Source organism: Carassius auratus, chromosome 29 (genome assembly GCF_003368295.1).
Source record: "Carassius auratus strain Wakin chromosome 29, ASM336829v1, whole genome shotgun sequence".
NCBI lineage: Eukaryota > Metazoa > Chordata > Actinopteri > Cypriniformes > Cyprinidae > Carassius > Carassius auratus.
In genome coordinates, this window is record NC_039271.1 from 5,208,701 (window position 1) to 5,225,114 (window position 16,414).

The 16,414-nt window shown below is 38.0% G+C and overlaps 2 protein-coding genes across 6 annotated transcripts in view; one reads left to right on the plus strand and one right to left on the minus strand.

Annotated features, from left to right (window-relative positions):
* The window catches only part of LOC113048471 (B-cell receptor CD22-like), a 1,131,192-nt gene that overhangs the window by 902,418 nt on the left and 212,360 nt on the right, over nt 1-16,414 (plus strand). The window lies entirely within an intron of this gene.
* Nucleotides 370-13,872, minus strand: LOC113048546 (vascular endothelial growth factor A-A-like). Of its 3 annotated transcripts, XM_026210419.1 has the most exons (8): nt 13,017-13,872; nt 11,657-11,699; nt 10,960-11,156; nt 10,605-10,681; nt 10,185-10,217; nt 7,868-7,933; nt 5,480-5,626; nt 370-5,055 (listed from the first exon to the last, which is right to left on the minus strand). In XM_026210419.1, the coding sequence occupies exons 1-8, from the start codon at nt 13,182-13,184 to the stop codon at nt 5,034-5,036; spliced, it is 753 nt and encodes a 250-aa protein (XP_026066204.1). In that variant the 5' UTR covers nt 13,185-13,872; the 3' UTR covers nt 370-5,033. The 3 variants fall into 3 exon arrangements, with proteins under 3 accessions (XP_026066204.1, XP_026066206.1, XP_026066205.1); XM_026210421.1 differs by lacking the exon at nt 7,868-7,933 and having other exon boundaries at nt 5,480-5,623; nt 13,017-13,870; XM_026210420.1 differs by lacking the exon at nt 7,868-7,933 and having other exon boundaries at nt 13,017-13,866.

The following is a 16,414-nucleotide window of genomic DNA, read 5'->3' on the forward strand; positions in this document are numbered from 1 at the left end:
TTATACAGCTCTATATTGTGTACATTTTCTAGTTTAGTTTAGATGTTTTTATTTTTATTTTAGTAGCACTAAATCTGACAGATCTGGCACTTAACCCATAATTTAAACAGCCTTAATAGAATCTGATAAAATTGAAATTTAGACAACAGATAAAGCCTGAGAAATTAATTATCATAATTTTTAATAATAGGGATTATTAAAATTTCTCCCCAAGCCCTGGTTAAATTATGACTGATCTTTGCACGATTGAAAGATAGCAGATGCATTAAATTGCTTTCTTTATATGCTCAAAGATTGATGTACTTCAGGAAATAAATCAATAAAACTGCTTTGATTCCTGTTCAAGGGTGTGAAACTCTAGTTTTAGTGTTTTTTTACAATGTAATAGTTTTGTCAGAAGGATCAAAGTTCATTTCTCACAAAAGGGATATGAGTTCAAATTCAGAATGACATCATGCGCATTTATTTCTAAACTATGAATGCATTTGTCTTTAAAGTGAACCTTAAACCTCAAAGCCTTCCGTCATAAAGGCTGATGAGGAAACTTCAAACTTGATCATTTAATAACTCCCACACTTTGATTGTCTTAAAATGAAAAACATATAAAATATAGCCATGTTTTATAGGATTGATGACTTAATGGTGGTTAGCAGTATGTGAGTGAGCGAGCATGCACATAATCTGATACTCTCTCTCTCAAACACACACACACAGGTGTGAGACGTGGACAGATGAGTAATGATGCCACTGAACGATATATGTTCCTGACAGAGTGCACGTCTCTACTGTAGGGTGTGGACTGCATTCGATTTTTTAAGACGCAGACCTTGGTCACGCCACACTGTTGGAAACGAGGGTAAATTCCAGTTAATTTTCAGCGACATGACAATTACCCATGGCACCAATTTATGACTGCTTACTAAACAATGTCAAGATGTGTAAGACTCAGCACTGTGCCTCTCTAATCTACGTCCCAGTGGATCTCAACCCCAAATTCTCAGCTCATTCTCAGTAATTTGTGCCTGGTAGATGTGTGTCCAAAATAGTTGGTTTGTAAAGTAAACATGAAAATTATTTCAACCATGCCACATGAAGTTTTGAGTTCATATAATAGGAAAAATGTTATGTCAGAACGACACTGCTTCATAATTGACACACAATAGCATAAAAAAATGCAGTCAAGTGCGATTAAGTTTATTTTTATTAATTGAAGATCTCTTGACCAGCATTTAAAATTTTTTACACTATTTCAGAGTTCACTGTTTTGGGGTTGAAAGTAAGTGCAAAAATGCCAGAGCGCTAGCAGTGAACAGGCAGAACAAGTTACACTACGCATTAATTAGTCAAAATTGCTGATTTTTTTCTTAGAGTTGAATCAGCTTGAGAAAGCCAATATAATTGTATTTGCTCATCACAAACTGTGTGAGAAATGTACTTTTGAACTTACTGTTTGAGCCACGTGATGTCAGAAGCTGCAGAACAAGACTGAATGAAAAACAATGCAAAAACACATTCTGCATGTACATATATAAGTGGAATTTAATTCTAATGAAACCCCCCAAAATTAACAGACAGTAATGAATGAGGACATGCAAAATTGCTCAGTATATTTTTTATATTAAATAAATGTGTAAATAATTTAATATTGAAAATATATTTAGTGTTACACACTATTTTATTTTTTAAATAATGGGTAACACTTTACAACAAGCTCTCATTTGTTAATGCATTACAGCATTTATTAATGTTAAAGTGCATTAACTAATGTTTACAGATACTTCGGTAACACCTAGTTAAGGATCAATTGTCACTATTAACTAGTTGCTTTCTAGCTTGCATATCACTAGCCTGTTTATTAGTATTTATAAAGCACATATTCTGCATGACAAGGACTTAAACTTAACAATGACCTTACAAACTATTAAGCAGTAATTACGAGTTTATTGAGGCATAGTTAGTTAATAGCCAGAATTTGACCTTAAAATAAAGTGTGACAGATATTTTTGACTTTTGATTTAAAACTTTTTTTTATTAGTATTTGTTGAAATTCATTAATAAATGCTGCAAAAGTACTGTCAATTCTTAGTTCAAGTTAACTAATATAGTTAACCAGTGTTAACAAATGAAAACTTATTGTGAAGTGTTACCAAAGTGCAGTATCCAGTTCATTATATCAGTAACAAGTCATGGCACATGGCAACCTTTACTGAGAATGAACCTCCTCCACTCTGATTGGACAAAATGCATTAAAAAAAAAATCTGGGATTTAAACCTGCAACCACCCGGTTCATGCCATTTAACTCCAAGTTAAACTGATGGGGTAAAGTTCACTGGTAGATCCAACTAAAATGACGGTTTATGCAGGAGACGTGAACCTGCCACCCCACAATTCCTCCTCTAATCACATCTTAAGTCACTTACAGCATTCTTGGGGTATTTAAGTGGCCGGAGGGGCCTGAGCAGGTGGGGGGAGGGCGGCAAGAGGATTATCTCATATTTCATAGGTAGTGTAAAGCTGCTGCTCTTAAGTGCTTCACATGGTTGTATTATGTCAAACATATCGGCTAATCTAGTATGAGCAGAGCACCGCTCAGGCTAAAATCAGCTGTTTCAAAACAAACACTGCAAACTGTTCCACAAACCGCTCTTAAACCTAAGCCTCATTAACACTGATCTACTGATGGCTGCCATTCTGATGATCACATGGACCTGTCGGCTCAGGTTTAGTGAGACGGATGGGAAATTTCTGGAATGGTAACTGCTAGTTGAACATTTGTATGTTTTATAGAGTTCAACAAACCAAAACATTCCTACATAATGTTCGCCAAGACTGAACTGAACCACATGTAGGACACATTTTGAACAAAAACATAGTTTTAAAGCGGAATCCTTAGGTGATGCAACTCTAGGCCACATCGAGAACAAATAATAAAATAATTAACTATTGTTAACAGTGATATGCATTTCTTGACTTAAGTGCAATATATAAAGCAGTTCTGAAAACTTTTCAGCATGTATCGAGAAATTTTGCTATTATTCTTATTTATACAATAGGGACATGCAGGAGCATTATGCATCCGTTTGAACTAAAAGGGCAGATGATGACAGTTTTCATTTGATTAAACGTGGCTGGATCTCAAGATGTAAAAGTTTACCTACAAGAAATAAGGTCATGTATGCTCCTGAATGCCCATAATGGTTTTTTTTGAGTCATGAGTTAAGGCCCGTTCACAATATATATTTTATCCATACCAGCGGTCGATATCATCTGTTTATTCGAAGCACACGCTTGTCTGCTGCTTTCTCAAGCTCGATTGATTCTGATTGGGTGACAGAGTTTTTATCATTCATAAGCTGGAAAAAAACATTTCTGAAAGTGATTCCAACGATATCACTTCTCTGTGCCTTTATTGTTATAGCCGTGATGTGGATTGTTAGAACGATATCCTTATCTTTATTCTTATCATCCTTGGTGTGAATAGGCCTTTTTCTCAAGAATATTGTCTACTTCTGAAATCTGTAATAACTGATAACTTCAAAAGGAACCTAAACACTGAATATTATATTGCAATTAATAAATATTAACCAAACCAACAGCTATGCAAGGTGCTTTCATGTAATCGTAAAACATCAAGAGCTTTCAAACAAAATTTTATAGAAAAGGAGCAATATAATTTGAAAATAAATATGCTGTACTACATTAAACAGACACAAATAAGATGTTAATATTCAACATATTTACACAAAGTAAATAAATATTGTAAAACTCCAAATCTGATCATACGGTTTCAGCTTGTTAGATCTTATTATAGTAGAAGTAAAAGGTGATGTGGGTTTGGCCTATATTTACATTTGGCTGCTATATTGTTATTCAATACGTATGTCACACTGACATCAGGACTGTTTTGCCAAAGCATACTCACACATGCACGCGCACAAACACTAGCCTCGTATGCACACAAAATCACATTAACGCGGTTCGTTTGTTAGAGATCACACGGCACAAACAGATCTGCATCAAGGCGGCAAAGTCAAGGCAGTTGGCAACGCGACTGATCAGTTCTAGGAATGTTTCTCTGTTCATCTACAGAAAATAAAACAGGATGAAAAGCTTTTTTTTTTTCAGACAGCCATTGAGGTTTGCAGACATTAAAGGGCGAGAAGTTCCATCTTAACATAACACTGCACATAAATAGGTCAAATTAAATACAAAGAGATAGAATACTGAAAATACCGAGAAAAAAAAATCATAAATTACTGAATTGCTTAGGGGAATAAATTTTGACTAAAGTTCCAAGCTGAACGACAACCAAATCCCCAGTAGTGTGGAAGCATGGAATCGAATCATACGATCTGCAAAAAGTGGTTTCCAAAGATGTCAAAGAATGAATATCCCTTTAAGGAGTGAATATGACCAAAATCCTCTAAGGTGTGCCTCTTCAAGGCCAGAGCTCTGGTGCAAACACGGCGTCACTGTGTAACTTTCCGATGACAGAATCAGTTCAGTCTTCCGTCAAAACTCCAGTCATTTGTCCATCTATAAAAACACACGCATTGTTCTCAGTCTTCACGTTCTGGGAGGAATGATTCCACGGGCGCACAGTGGACGCTGACAAATTGTTGCAGTCCTACAAACATTTCGTTTGTGCTTTAGATTCACATGAAAAACTGCACAGTAGACCCAAATCCAGTGATGTGTTTCGCTGAGTGATTTCGAGTACGACTTTACGCACGCCAGCCGAGATCAGAAACATTTACGCAGGTCTTTGCCTAGAAGACCCTTTAGCAGCAAATCAAATCCTGTGCTTTCAGTCTCTCGCTTCGCTTAACACGCACACGAAAATCATGAAAATATACAGAGAGAACATTTCATTGACTATTAGCCCCCCACTTCCCCCAAAACCCTTCACTTCATTCGTTCAATATCTCCGGGACGGAAAACGAGACCAAAGTTCAAAGCTGAAAGTTCAAAGTGCTGTGAATTACTGTGAAATATTCCTTCATGTCAGAGTCCATTCTCAAGTCGGTTCGGTTCACCTCCTTGGTTTGTCACATCTGGGAAAGTAAGTGGAAAAATCACAAATGAAATCTTTACAACATCCCAATTATTGACCCTAGATATGAATATAATTAAACCTTCTCTCAAGGTTTCTGCCAAGAAGGTCTTCTATAGTTTCAGAAGAGATGCATCAATGTCTTAAACTGAACTCAACTCCAACATTTCTCATGAAATGTTCATCTTTACACTCTTTTCCATAAATAAACAACTAAATCTAGGAGAATGAGTTGATGTTTAAAGCAGTAGCAGTTGTTTGTATGGAAACAAACATTCTACCAAACATCTCCATTTGTCTCCAGAGTGCAATTTCTGAGCAACACAACTTTTGTCAAGAGATGTACATGACGATACAGAAACAGGAAGGCCAGTGTTGCACTAACATATGTAGATACACAAGAAAGTGTAGATTCACAAACACACCTGCAGGTCCTTTCGTTGAGTTCTAGTTGTCTAGACCTGCAGTCGGCTTCAGAGTGTTTACAGGAGCACTGACACGTCTCAGGGTCTTGAATAAACAACCTTCTTCTCCTCTCAGAGCATGTAGCACAGCAAGGCTCACACTGACTACTGAAAAGAGACAGAATGCGAGAAAAGGAAAAGGATTGGGGGAGATTACAGCGGACACAGTCATGGCAAATATTATTAAACACTTCCACTCAAACACACATACACAAACACTAATTTTTTTGAGCAACAGGGTTTGCCCCTTCAGGGGGTCCAAGGGGGGTTTGTAGAGTGTGCATAGCTGATGTTAGGCAGGAAGTGAAGGCCATGCACCAGCAAGCTCAGTTGATGCAAGGAAAAACCAAACAAACACAATCGGTTTCAGAAAAGCATACTGGAATAAGAGTCAGAGAGAGCGAAGTGCATGAAAATCCAGAGTTTCTGTTTATTGCTTTTTGTAGTGTTGGATCAGGGTCATTAGGACACAAGTACAGTACAAAACGCTGGACTCCAAGAGGAAGATTCACACATATTTGAGCCAACTGACCTTATCTGAAGCCAATATTTCTCTGAGGACATGCTTAATCAAAGCCACGGCCTAACTTCAATTCACAACAGTGTAAACTTTTGGCATGAAAAACATGCACAAGATTTTATTTTACCCATTATAATTGAGAGAGAGAGCATTGTGTTAGGGAAATGTCACAAGTCAGATTTCAACCCACATAAGCATCTCGATGTTCTGAGCATTAAGTCACAGCTCTGGCCACAATCAGATTTTACATCCAAATTTGAAATCCAAATCTTCTTGGGGAATGACAAAAATTCAGTGTGAATAGTTATGGTGCAAAATAACTACTTTCATGCTCTTTTGCCTAAACAAGCCTCGAATCTAATTTAACTTTTTATATGTAAACCCAAACCCCAGCCCTCAGAAAAATACTGACCTCAAAAGCATCAGTCCCACAGGAGCAGACTGTCCCCCGTGTATGTATTTCTTTGGTCTTTCAGTTTCATTGAAACACAGTTCATTTCCCAATTACTGGGAGAAGCACCAAGGTAAACAGGCTGTTTGACTTTTGTAATGCTGTGCGGCAGAGCTCACGCAGCATGACAAGACCAAACTCACAGCAATGAATTAAAAAAAAGCATCTCACACAATCCTTCTCATCTGTCGGAGAGGACATAACTGATGCGAGGATGACGGTAAGTCCTCATTCAAATATGAGAACAAAAAACACATTGCAAAAACAGGAAGCAGCACAAACAAGTTTGTGATTCCAACACAAATATTGCAATAGATTAGTACCATCGACTGAAAGCCATGCTGGGTGGATCGGGTGAGTTTGTATGTCGTATACCTCCTCACCCAATCATAGAGCTTGATTTATTGGGCACAACCTATAGAGCTCAACTGTAGGGTTCCAGAAATAGAAATCCCATTCATTTTCTCCATTAAAACACAGACAGCCCTATGAGCTCATAGGCTGTTAAGTGGCGGTGCTTTTGCAGATGGTGCATTTGCGATTTTTCACTTCTGAATTCCTATGAAGTGCTGCACTAGTTAGATTCCTTAAGTGAGATCCCGAGAACCTGAAAACCAATCTTGGAAATAAGAACAAGTCTCTTTTTTTTTTTTTAAGTTGCTTTTGAGATCGACTACTTCTATAAAGCACTGCTATTGATGAAATCCAAAAAGCTTCTACGACCGCAATCAATGTATATATCTGATTATTTTGCAACAAACATCTCATATAAGATGAATTGTCTCTGTATAATTTATTTTATGCTTGTATTCAATGACTTGTCAGGCTTGTTAGTGTATTGTGGCTATTGTTTGGATTACATCATTCACAATGCTGCATGGGATGAATAGTTAGATCTCTCGTAAAAGACTGCTATTTTCCAAACACTTTCTTTGTTCGAATTAAAAGTTATAGTCATGTGATTCTTCTTGGTTTGGTTGAAGGCTTTGCAATCTTTGCTGAGGAAGTTTTTGAAATGCCTGAAGAGAATGAATGGAAAATGAATGGGAAAATAATTCGAAGTGAAAAAGCGGGTGGTTGCGCTCTACTTGATTTGTACCCAAAAAAAACTCCTAAACAATTTGACCAAACTTGTCAATGTTAATGGTTCGGCATTAGTGAGTCAAGCTCTGTGAAAGCAGAGATCGGGCATGAGGTTTTGTCGGATGGTCAGTTTTAATTAATTGGCGCATGAGATGATGGATTAATGGCAATTAACAACGTCCGACAGGAATGCACTGATTAAAGGAGGAATAAAATCTCCTCCCAAATTAATCTGACGACCAAGACTGTCACACTCAGGTGCAGGTGAGAGGAGGCGAACGCAGAGGTGACGTACAAATCCTGCTTTTTTTCACTGTTTTTCTTTCTCTTTCGCTTTTGGCCTTTGCCCTTCCGGGGTTTTCTGGAAAGGGAACATGACAAACAAAGAAGAACATCGAGAAACAAAATCTGAATCGGGGTTGTTGAAAAAGATCCAACACAGCTTGCAATGAATGTACTGTAGTGCTAAAATGATCCAGACATTAGCAAACATGTCTCTTCTTATTCTTGTATAAGTGCCTGACACAACAGCAAACCACACGAGACCTGAATTAGAAATTAAAAGCCGGTCAGGCTCAGGGGAAATTCGCCAATTCTTCAAATTCTCTCACACGAAGATGTTTCAATGAATAGGACATTAAATATTCAAAAGCTTCAGAAATGTTTGCGGGGTTCCAGGCACACTGATTCAATCCCAACCAAAGCTCAACATCTACCGGTGAGTTTTAACTCTTATTTTAGTGACTTCTAATCAGAAAACTGATCAATCAGCAAATCAACACACAGTATTGGCAACACACACGTCCATTTATCTTTCAGATAGCCGAGGATCCTTGCATATCACGTCAGACACGTCAGGCAGCAAGAATGTGAACTTTCCCCTCTCAAAATCACAGTATGAACTGAAGTACCGCGGTCCGTATATGGTTATTTGCATTAGTGGTTTACCGACATGGGTTTTTCAATGCGCAATGGAAATAACTGAATTGCAAGATGTCTAATAGAGATGCAGCTGAGACTAAAACATTTGAAAGCATTTCATAAAGGCATCTCTTACAAACATTACGAAGTTGACGCTCTTTAAACAGAATATCAGGACTGTACTGTTGACACATCGGGTGGGTTATTATCTAGGATTACATTTATTGTTTTTTAGAGGTCAGATTTAATCATGTTATGAGGCAGTTGTCTTTGAACACGCTGAGGAACAGCTTCTGTGTCAAAGGGCCACTTGTTTACCAGAACCAGAAAGCATTCAACTTTTTAACCCCGTTGAGATAACCTCTGACCCGTAACACATCAGCCACAAGATCAACACCCTCTCTGCAAAAGCGCCAACTTCAGTAAACTTCTTAAACACTTTGGCCCACGTTCTCTGGCGAGAGGGAGTCATCAGAGATGGGGTTGACTGACCGCTGCAGTGTCTCTGAGGAGTGGAAACGGCCTTGTGAACAAAAGCACAAAACCTTGTCTTATCGCCCGACGTAAAGACACTTCAGAGATGACAAATCCCTCTCTTACCTCAGATCATAAAGCAGAGCTTAAAGATTGAATATGGGGCGAGGGCATTGAACTAGCGGGCGAAACTCACACACCTGTTCACGCAGCTCTTTACACATCTGAGGTGTTGAATTTACACCTGAGAAACCAACGTGCGATGACATGAAGACATCAAACAGGAAGTGAGATAAGACAGTAGCGTAAGGGTCAGAGAGTCTCTGTTCTTCTATAGACTGTTGTATTAACAAAAGCAGTAGTTCTAGTCCGAGAATTATGAATTTATATATAACAATTCCGAATTTATATTATTTATAAAGTTCAAATTGTGAGATAAAAAAAGTCAGAATTGTTAGATAAAAGTCACAATTACCCTCTTTTATTTTTTTGTTCTGTGGCGTAAATAAACTTCCATATTTGTTCTGTAAAGACTTTCATAAAGTGGAGCAATTATTGCAACTAAACAGCCACTGTAGTCGAGGAATACAGTAAATACACACTTTAAAATAAACTCTCAAATAAAATAAAAGGCTATTTAGGAAGAATGTATATGTATTATGAGAGATAGTAATAATTTTTAACTAAATACATTAAAGCACTGAATGCATTTATTTTATAATGATAAACAAATTGTTTAATCAGAGCTGAACTGATTCACTGAAATAAATAATTACTAAAAAAATCTTTGTTTTAATGTTCTCTAAACAAAATGAGAACTTGTTAAGAAAACGTGACAAAAACGTGAAATAAAAAAACATTCACAATATTGTCTAAATTTATATTGCTAATGTTGGCAAAAAATATTGTGTATACTTTCTATATATAGCCATGATTTTTTCGAGATCTAAATCACCTGTTCGCGTGGTTCAACAACAATGAAGAGCTCCACTGTTCTCTCACGATCAGATTTTATGGCTTTATGTAACATGAAAAGCAGGGAGATGAGATGAAAGGACCAGGAAGAAAAGAAAAACAGGAAGGAATACACCTAGCTGGAGATAAGGGTGACTGAGATAAAGGCAGAGAGATTGATGGAGGGGAAGACGACAAAATAGAGCGAGAACAGAAGCATGCACACACATACAGCATCACCACACGAGAACAACAAAACTCACTTTTCTTTTTTCTCCAGTGCATCTTTCCTTGGCCTGAAAGAGCAACAAAAAAAGCGACCCATTACCTCAGTGAACATGTTTGTTTGTGTGCACACAACAAACACACTTAGAATTAAAGACCTGCACACATATGAAACAGTACAGAAGCAGTCATACGTCAACTAAATTAATACAACTAGAAATGTAGTGTTCCTGTTGATCAATTGGTAGAGCATTGCATTGGTTTGATTCCCCGGGAACACATGATAGATAAAAATTGATAGCCTGAATGCACTGTAAGTCTCTTTGGATAAAAGAGTCTGCTAAATGCATATATTAATTTATTTATTTAGAAATGCAATTACTGTCTGTAGCAATTACGGCATAATTAGCTATAAAGTTTCTGTGTTTATGTACGTGTGTTGAAATGAGGCTTCTTACCGACACTGGCATTCACTGTGTTCTGCAAAACTCATGAAAAAGTCACCCTGATGACGGAGAGGTTTCAGTCTTTTAATCTAGAGAAGAAAGCAATAACACGTTAAAACAGCACATCATAGACAAACAGGCAGTGTTAGTGTTACGCAAAGCACTACCTAAAAATTGGGTACTCTTATTCAGGAGAAACCCTGCTGGCTTGGCCAAAAAGAGAGAGATAAGAGGTTTGAGTGTGGGAGACAAAGTAGAAGAGTGTAGGGTTTCCAAAAAGTAGACTTAACAAGATTCAGACGGATAGCGGAAGAAATAAAATAGAGAGAATAAGGGAGCAACAGTCTGGAAGTTAGTGGTCTCTGACCTCCAAGGTAATGTTGTATGTGACGGTAGGGGTGCATTCCATCATCTCATCATTGCAGCACCCAGCACAGCGGGTGAGAACCACACAGGACGGGATGAAGATGTGCTCGGTGTCATCAGGGTATTCCTGTTGAATTTCCACCAGCATTTCCCGAGGACGGCAGAGAGACCGGTTATACACTTCCATGAATGGCACCACTGCAAGTTAAAGGAAAGTGGAAATCAGTCTCTCTTTTTTGCCAAAAAATGTTGGCCAAGAGTTGCACCACTGAGAGCGAGATGATCTTTGCTCTTATTCAAGGCCAACACTGTTTGGAAATACGGGAGCCCTTCTAGGAATTTTTGACTGAGTGGTGTCCATTTGAACAATGTACATTCCTTATGTTGCGCACTGCAAACCTAAAAAAACAAAAAAGGTTCTCTATGTTCTCTGGGTTTAGCAGAGATTGGGCAATGAGAAGTCTGGCAATGCTTACTCCAAATTATCCCTTGGCGGTTTGTGTGTTGAGAAGAATTACAAACCACACTGGATTGAGAGCGTCTAATAAATACTACAAATTCATCCGAAACTATTCAGTGTCAGATTGATTAAAGGCATAGAAGCTTTCCTTCACCCCTCCACCAGAGGGTGCTATACTCAGTGAATCTGTACATGTCACATCTCTGGATGACACCATTCAGTGCCAGAAGAAACTTACCATCATATGTGCTTCTGCCTCCCTCCCTGGGTATGTAGGCACTCTGTGGATTAAAAGAAAAAAAAGTGTGTTTTAGTCAGAAATGTATATTTACACAACTGTACAGTTGTACATATTAATTCAAAATTGTTAGTCACATGAGTCCCAACAGGTTTGACTAGTTATTAACAACCGCATTACCACAGGTTTGGGATGATGCAACAGATAACCTAATTTCATTTCAAAGACAAAGTTCATCGAAATCTTAATGTTAGCTAACACAGAGAATTATTGTTTTCTGGCTCGTGCATATAGTTAACGCATATAAAAAATATAATGCAACTCAAGTAAACCTATCAACAACTCAAGTCTGAAACTCAGGCTCAAGTTAACTCAGGTTAAGTTGTAAAAAAGAAAACCTGTCATTTAAGCAGCTCACTAAAGATATGACTTTGACTCCTAATGAGAGACTAAAGATAACAGATAAAAAGCTGTCAATCATGACAAATGGGCTTTCAGATTTTATATATACAGCCTATATTAAAAATGTTGTGCAGAATACAGAAAACTATTAATAAAAAAAGATACTTTAGACTTAGACTTGGCCTTGAAAGACCCGAGACTTGATTTAGACTTGACCTTGATAGTTTTCTGTCACTTGAACTCTGCATTAGAGAGCTGTGAACATTTCAGATCCCAGACATTTCGCAAAAAGCACCACGGAGAGACCATGTGCATTTCTCAATTAAGCTTTTTACTCTCTTTACAGACCGGCTTAGCTTTTTCTTGGGTTTCATATGTTTTAACATATTTCATATGTTTTTTTTTATTTTTTTATTATTATTCCATTGCATCAAGTTCTCATCAAACTGACTGATTAACAATATTATTAGTATTTATGCATGTCCTTGAGTATAATGCTTCAAATTTCATCCAGAACAAGTCTCTGTGGTTAAAATGTTTGCTCAAATCATAACTTAAATGACTGATATCTCTACACTGTGGTCTCCAGAGGCAGATTATGTTGATAGCCGCTCAGTCTGAAGCGCTAGACAGTAGCTGCGCCTTTAAAGCGTAATAATATCACTAAGGAGGCTATGATAGGGCCTTCACCAAAACCAACAACAAACTTCAAAACAGTTGAATTCCTGCCGGTTGTATCTTTTCTACAGAGTTTAATGGCTCACTGTGGCCTGGTCCGATTTGCTTGTTCAAGTGATTTTGAATAGGTTGGCAAGACATGGTCAATGACCTCGCAAGGGGACACACAAGGACGTCCGATATAGTGGCGCAGGCACATTATATTCAAAACAACAGTATTTACAATTCAACCAACACGTCGGATGCATTCTCTATACATGCTCAGGCATCTAAAACTTACCTTGACAGCTGAAAAATACAGAAGCGTCACAAGAAATAACTGGAGCACGCGAACGGCAAAGTTCATGATTGAATTTATAAGGCGAATAAATCTTTTTAATACCCTATCCGATGATAGGCGAACTTTAGCAAACGCATTGGTAAAGGTCTCGGAGAGCAGGTTAGACATGAGTAAAGGCTTCTTCGCAAGGGGTCCGACCTATAGGGGCAACGAGAATCCCATGTTGGTCCCAAAACACGCATGCAGACACCTGAGAGCGACAGAGAGTGTGTTATAATGTCTCTCAGCTGTTGCCGATTATTTTCAGAATATCCAGAAATATGAGAATCCAGGACGCAGGTCCTCTCACATTGTTGAGAAGTATTTTAAATTTCTCTTCCAAGGCTTTTACAATCCACATCACAAAAGTAATCCCATGCTTATCCTGCCGCCCGTCTCCAAGTGCGTTGGGTTCATTTGGGAATGGGACGCAGAATGGATCAGAAACTCACTCTCTGATACAGATCAGAGTATTTACCGTCACTGTGTTTTATTAGCAGAGCGTACAGTGATACCAGTGGGAACACAAAGACGCTGAGAATAGAGTGCAAAATCCAAGCGCACTTCTAGTCCCTGCGAATGAACGTTGCTTATTCCGCTTCCTGTTGGATTTGTCGTCTTGCTCTTGCCGTTATGAATGATCAGGGACGCCGCCGTTCCCCGGTTTTAACGAACAGCTTAGTTTTGCAATTGAATCCACGCCATTGGAGGAGTGTAGCGCGATGGGCGGGGCCATAGTGGTGTCAGCGTGGACTTTCTCGGACGTTCAAGTCAATGCGCAGGTCTGCTTCACTCAAATGTTAACTGAAAGAGAAACGAGATATCGCGCTCTGCTTACGGCGGGCTGGCATCAGTTATGTTTAGGTGGCTGGCGTTTAGTCAATTGAGCCAACAGTTATAGTCCTCTTGTCGCAAGTTTGCATTTTGATTGGTCAGTCCCGGCCAGACATTTTTGAATAATGTCTGTTGTCCATGGCGACGATGTAGCCTATACGCACGACTAGCTCTGTGTGTTCTAATAATGATTTAAAGTCAAATTCAAAATAGTTTTATTATACTTCAAAATAAAGCCTCTAAATAAAACATGTCTGTTTTTTTATTTGGGAAGTAAATGTATACAAAGTGACACATTGTATAGCCTAGTGAGCCATTGTTAAAGAATGAATATATATTATATTCAATACGTGTGTACGCTTAACAGTTGAGCCCAAAAGTCAGAGACCACCACTGAAAAAAAGGAAGAAAAATCAGATTTTCGAAATGCCTTGCCCTTTTTGCATAATGATTGAGTGAAATAGGGCATGATATTTATATAATTTATAACATATTAAAATGTAAACATATATAATATATAGATAAATATATATAAATTGACCATAATAGGTATGACTTATACCCGCTGCGTAATGCAGGGTTGTACGTGCAGAAGCGTAGCAGTTTGCATATCTTCCGCATCACATGCCGTTTTGGGGTTCTCGGTCATCTGCAAGGTTGCGTGGAAAACGGGAAGGGTGCTTGGTAATGAGGGCGTGATCATATGGAAAAGTGTGTTTGTGTCCGTTACCACGTACAGGTGTGTGGTCGCGCGGGACTCTACAACACACAGAATTCCATAGACGCACACAGATTCAGGAAAAATAGGTATTTAATCAAAAAGATTAGTGTCGTTTTATTTTCGTATTACGGATTAAAGATATATATATATATATATATATATATATATATATATATATATATATATATATATATATATATATATATATATATATATATATATATATATATATATATATATATATATATATATCCTATCACGTAGACACCTGTGAATCGATTCAGGATAGATTTTCATGGATAACATAAGTGCTCTAGCAAAATCCATGTCTCTTCTTATTATTTAATATAGACCTATTATATAAATCCCCCATAGACTTTATATGCTATGTCTATTTTAAGAATATTTTAAAAAAGTTCCTTACTCATTTGATTTACTGTAAATTGCATTGGCGCCATCTGCCTGCCAGCACACGTATAGCACGTGTAAGGGGCTTGTCTGTGTTGCCATGTCCACTTAACACAAGCAATAAATATATACTTATTAATATAAACATACACGAGTTTCCATTTTCGGGCTTATTTCCACCAGTATAAAGCAGCATATTTTGATTGCTTTTAGGTTTATACTACAATAAATCAGATAAACAAAGTCAAGCAATTCCCCTTAATCCATTAATCACACACTAGAAACACAAACAACTGGGGTCACTTATGTAGGCTTGCTTTTGTAAAGCAAGACATTTTATTTTAAGGGCTAAATTGTCAGACTAGGTTGCTTGTTTTCCTGCCCATATCTGGCAACATCAGACTCTGCTCCCATATTACTGAGTTTGCAGCAAAAGCCACTTGCATGGAGTAAGATTACTAAAATAATTTATGATGTGAAATACATTAAAAAGGCAGCCTGATTACATATCTTGGTGATAGTCACCAATTAGGAAGTCTCGGCAGCTGCAGAAAAGCACCAGCGCTCGCTCTCAGCACACACTCAGACAGACACGCACCTCAGTAAGAGCTGTTTAGTCTGAGTGCTAGAGGAAACCTTGAGTGCAAGGTAAAAGAGCGAGAGGGAGCTTCAGAGACAGAAAGAGAGGGGGATATACTTAAAACAGGAAAGAGTTGTGTAAAGACAGAAAAAGTCATAGAAGAGAGCTGTACAGAACGAGTTAAAAAGTGAGGTGTTGATGTCGGAGGTATTGAGATGAGACGTTTGTTTTTTGTTAGTGTGTTGTTCGTGCGTTGGATTTTAATTGAAAAATAACAGACAGATATGAGCTACAGTGCCACCTGTCAGAAATACTGCAAACTCAGTAAGGACAAAACTAATGAAGTTTACACTCCTACTGCTGTTCCCGAAAGCTTCAGTACACAAACATCGACCCACAGATGGGAAGTCACCGAAACCACTGTACTGTCATTATTGTTCAATGCAGTGCAACAGTGACCACCAGCTTTTTCAGCAGTCTTGGGTTTAAAATATTTTCCCATTCATTTTCTACACAGGCATTAACATTTTTGAAAAGAGAGATTAAATGTGCAATGCCTTTCATTTATATTGTTGTTTAAAATCAATTCCTCTATTGAGAAACTGTTCCACGGTCAACATATTCATATAGGTAATTTCCTAGTTCTGTCTAGAGTTCAGCTCTTAAGCAGCTCTTTATCTGTGCTTCACAAAGAGTGTCTCTTACACTTATACTCACTCAGGTATGGGTGAGTCCTGTATGCATACGCCACTCCCTACCACACACACACTCACACAGGTCCGTGTCAGAGGGAAATGAAATGGCTTATGGCCAGGC

Bases quoted from the DNA above. Each gene is read 5' to 3' on its own strand.
- LOC113048546 (XM_026210419.1), bottom strand. From the start codon at position 13,184: ATGTCTAACCTGCTCTCCGAGACCTTTACCAATGCGTTTGCTAAAGTT. The intron at 11,700-13,016 runs GTAAGTTTTAGA...TTTAATCCACAG, and splicing joins TGTATTTTTCAGCTGTCAAG to AGTGCCTACATACCCAGGGA. The intron at 5,056-5,479 runs GTGTGTTTGTGA...TTACTTTCCCAG, and splicing joins CTCAACGAAAGGACCTGCAG to ATGTGACAAACCAAGGAGGT.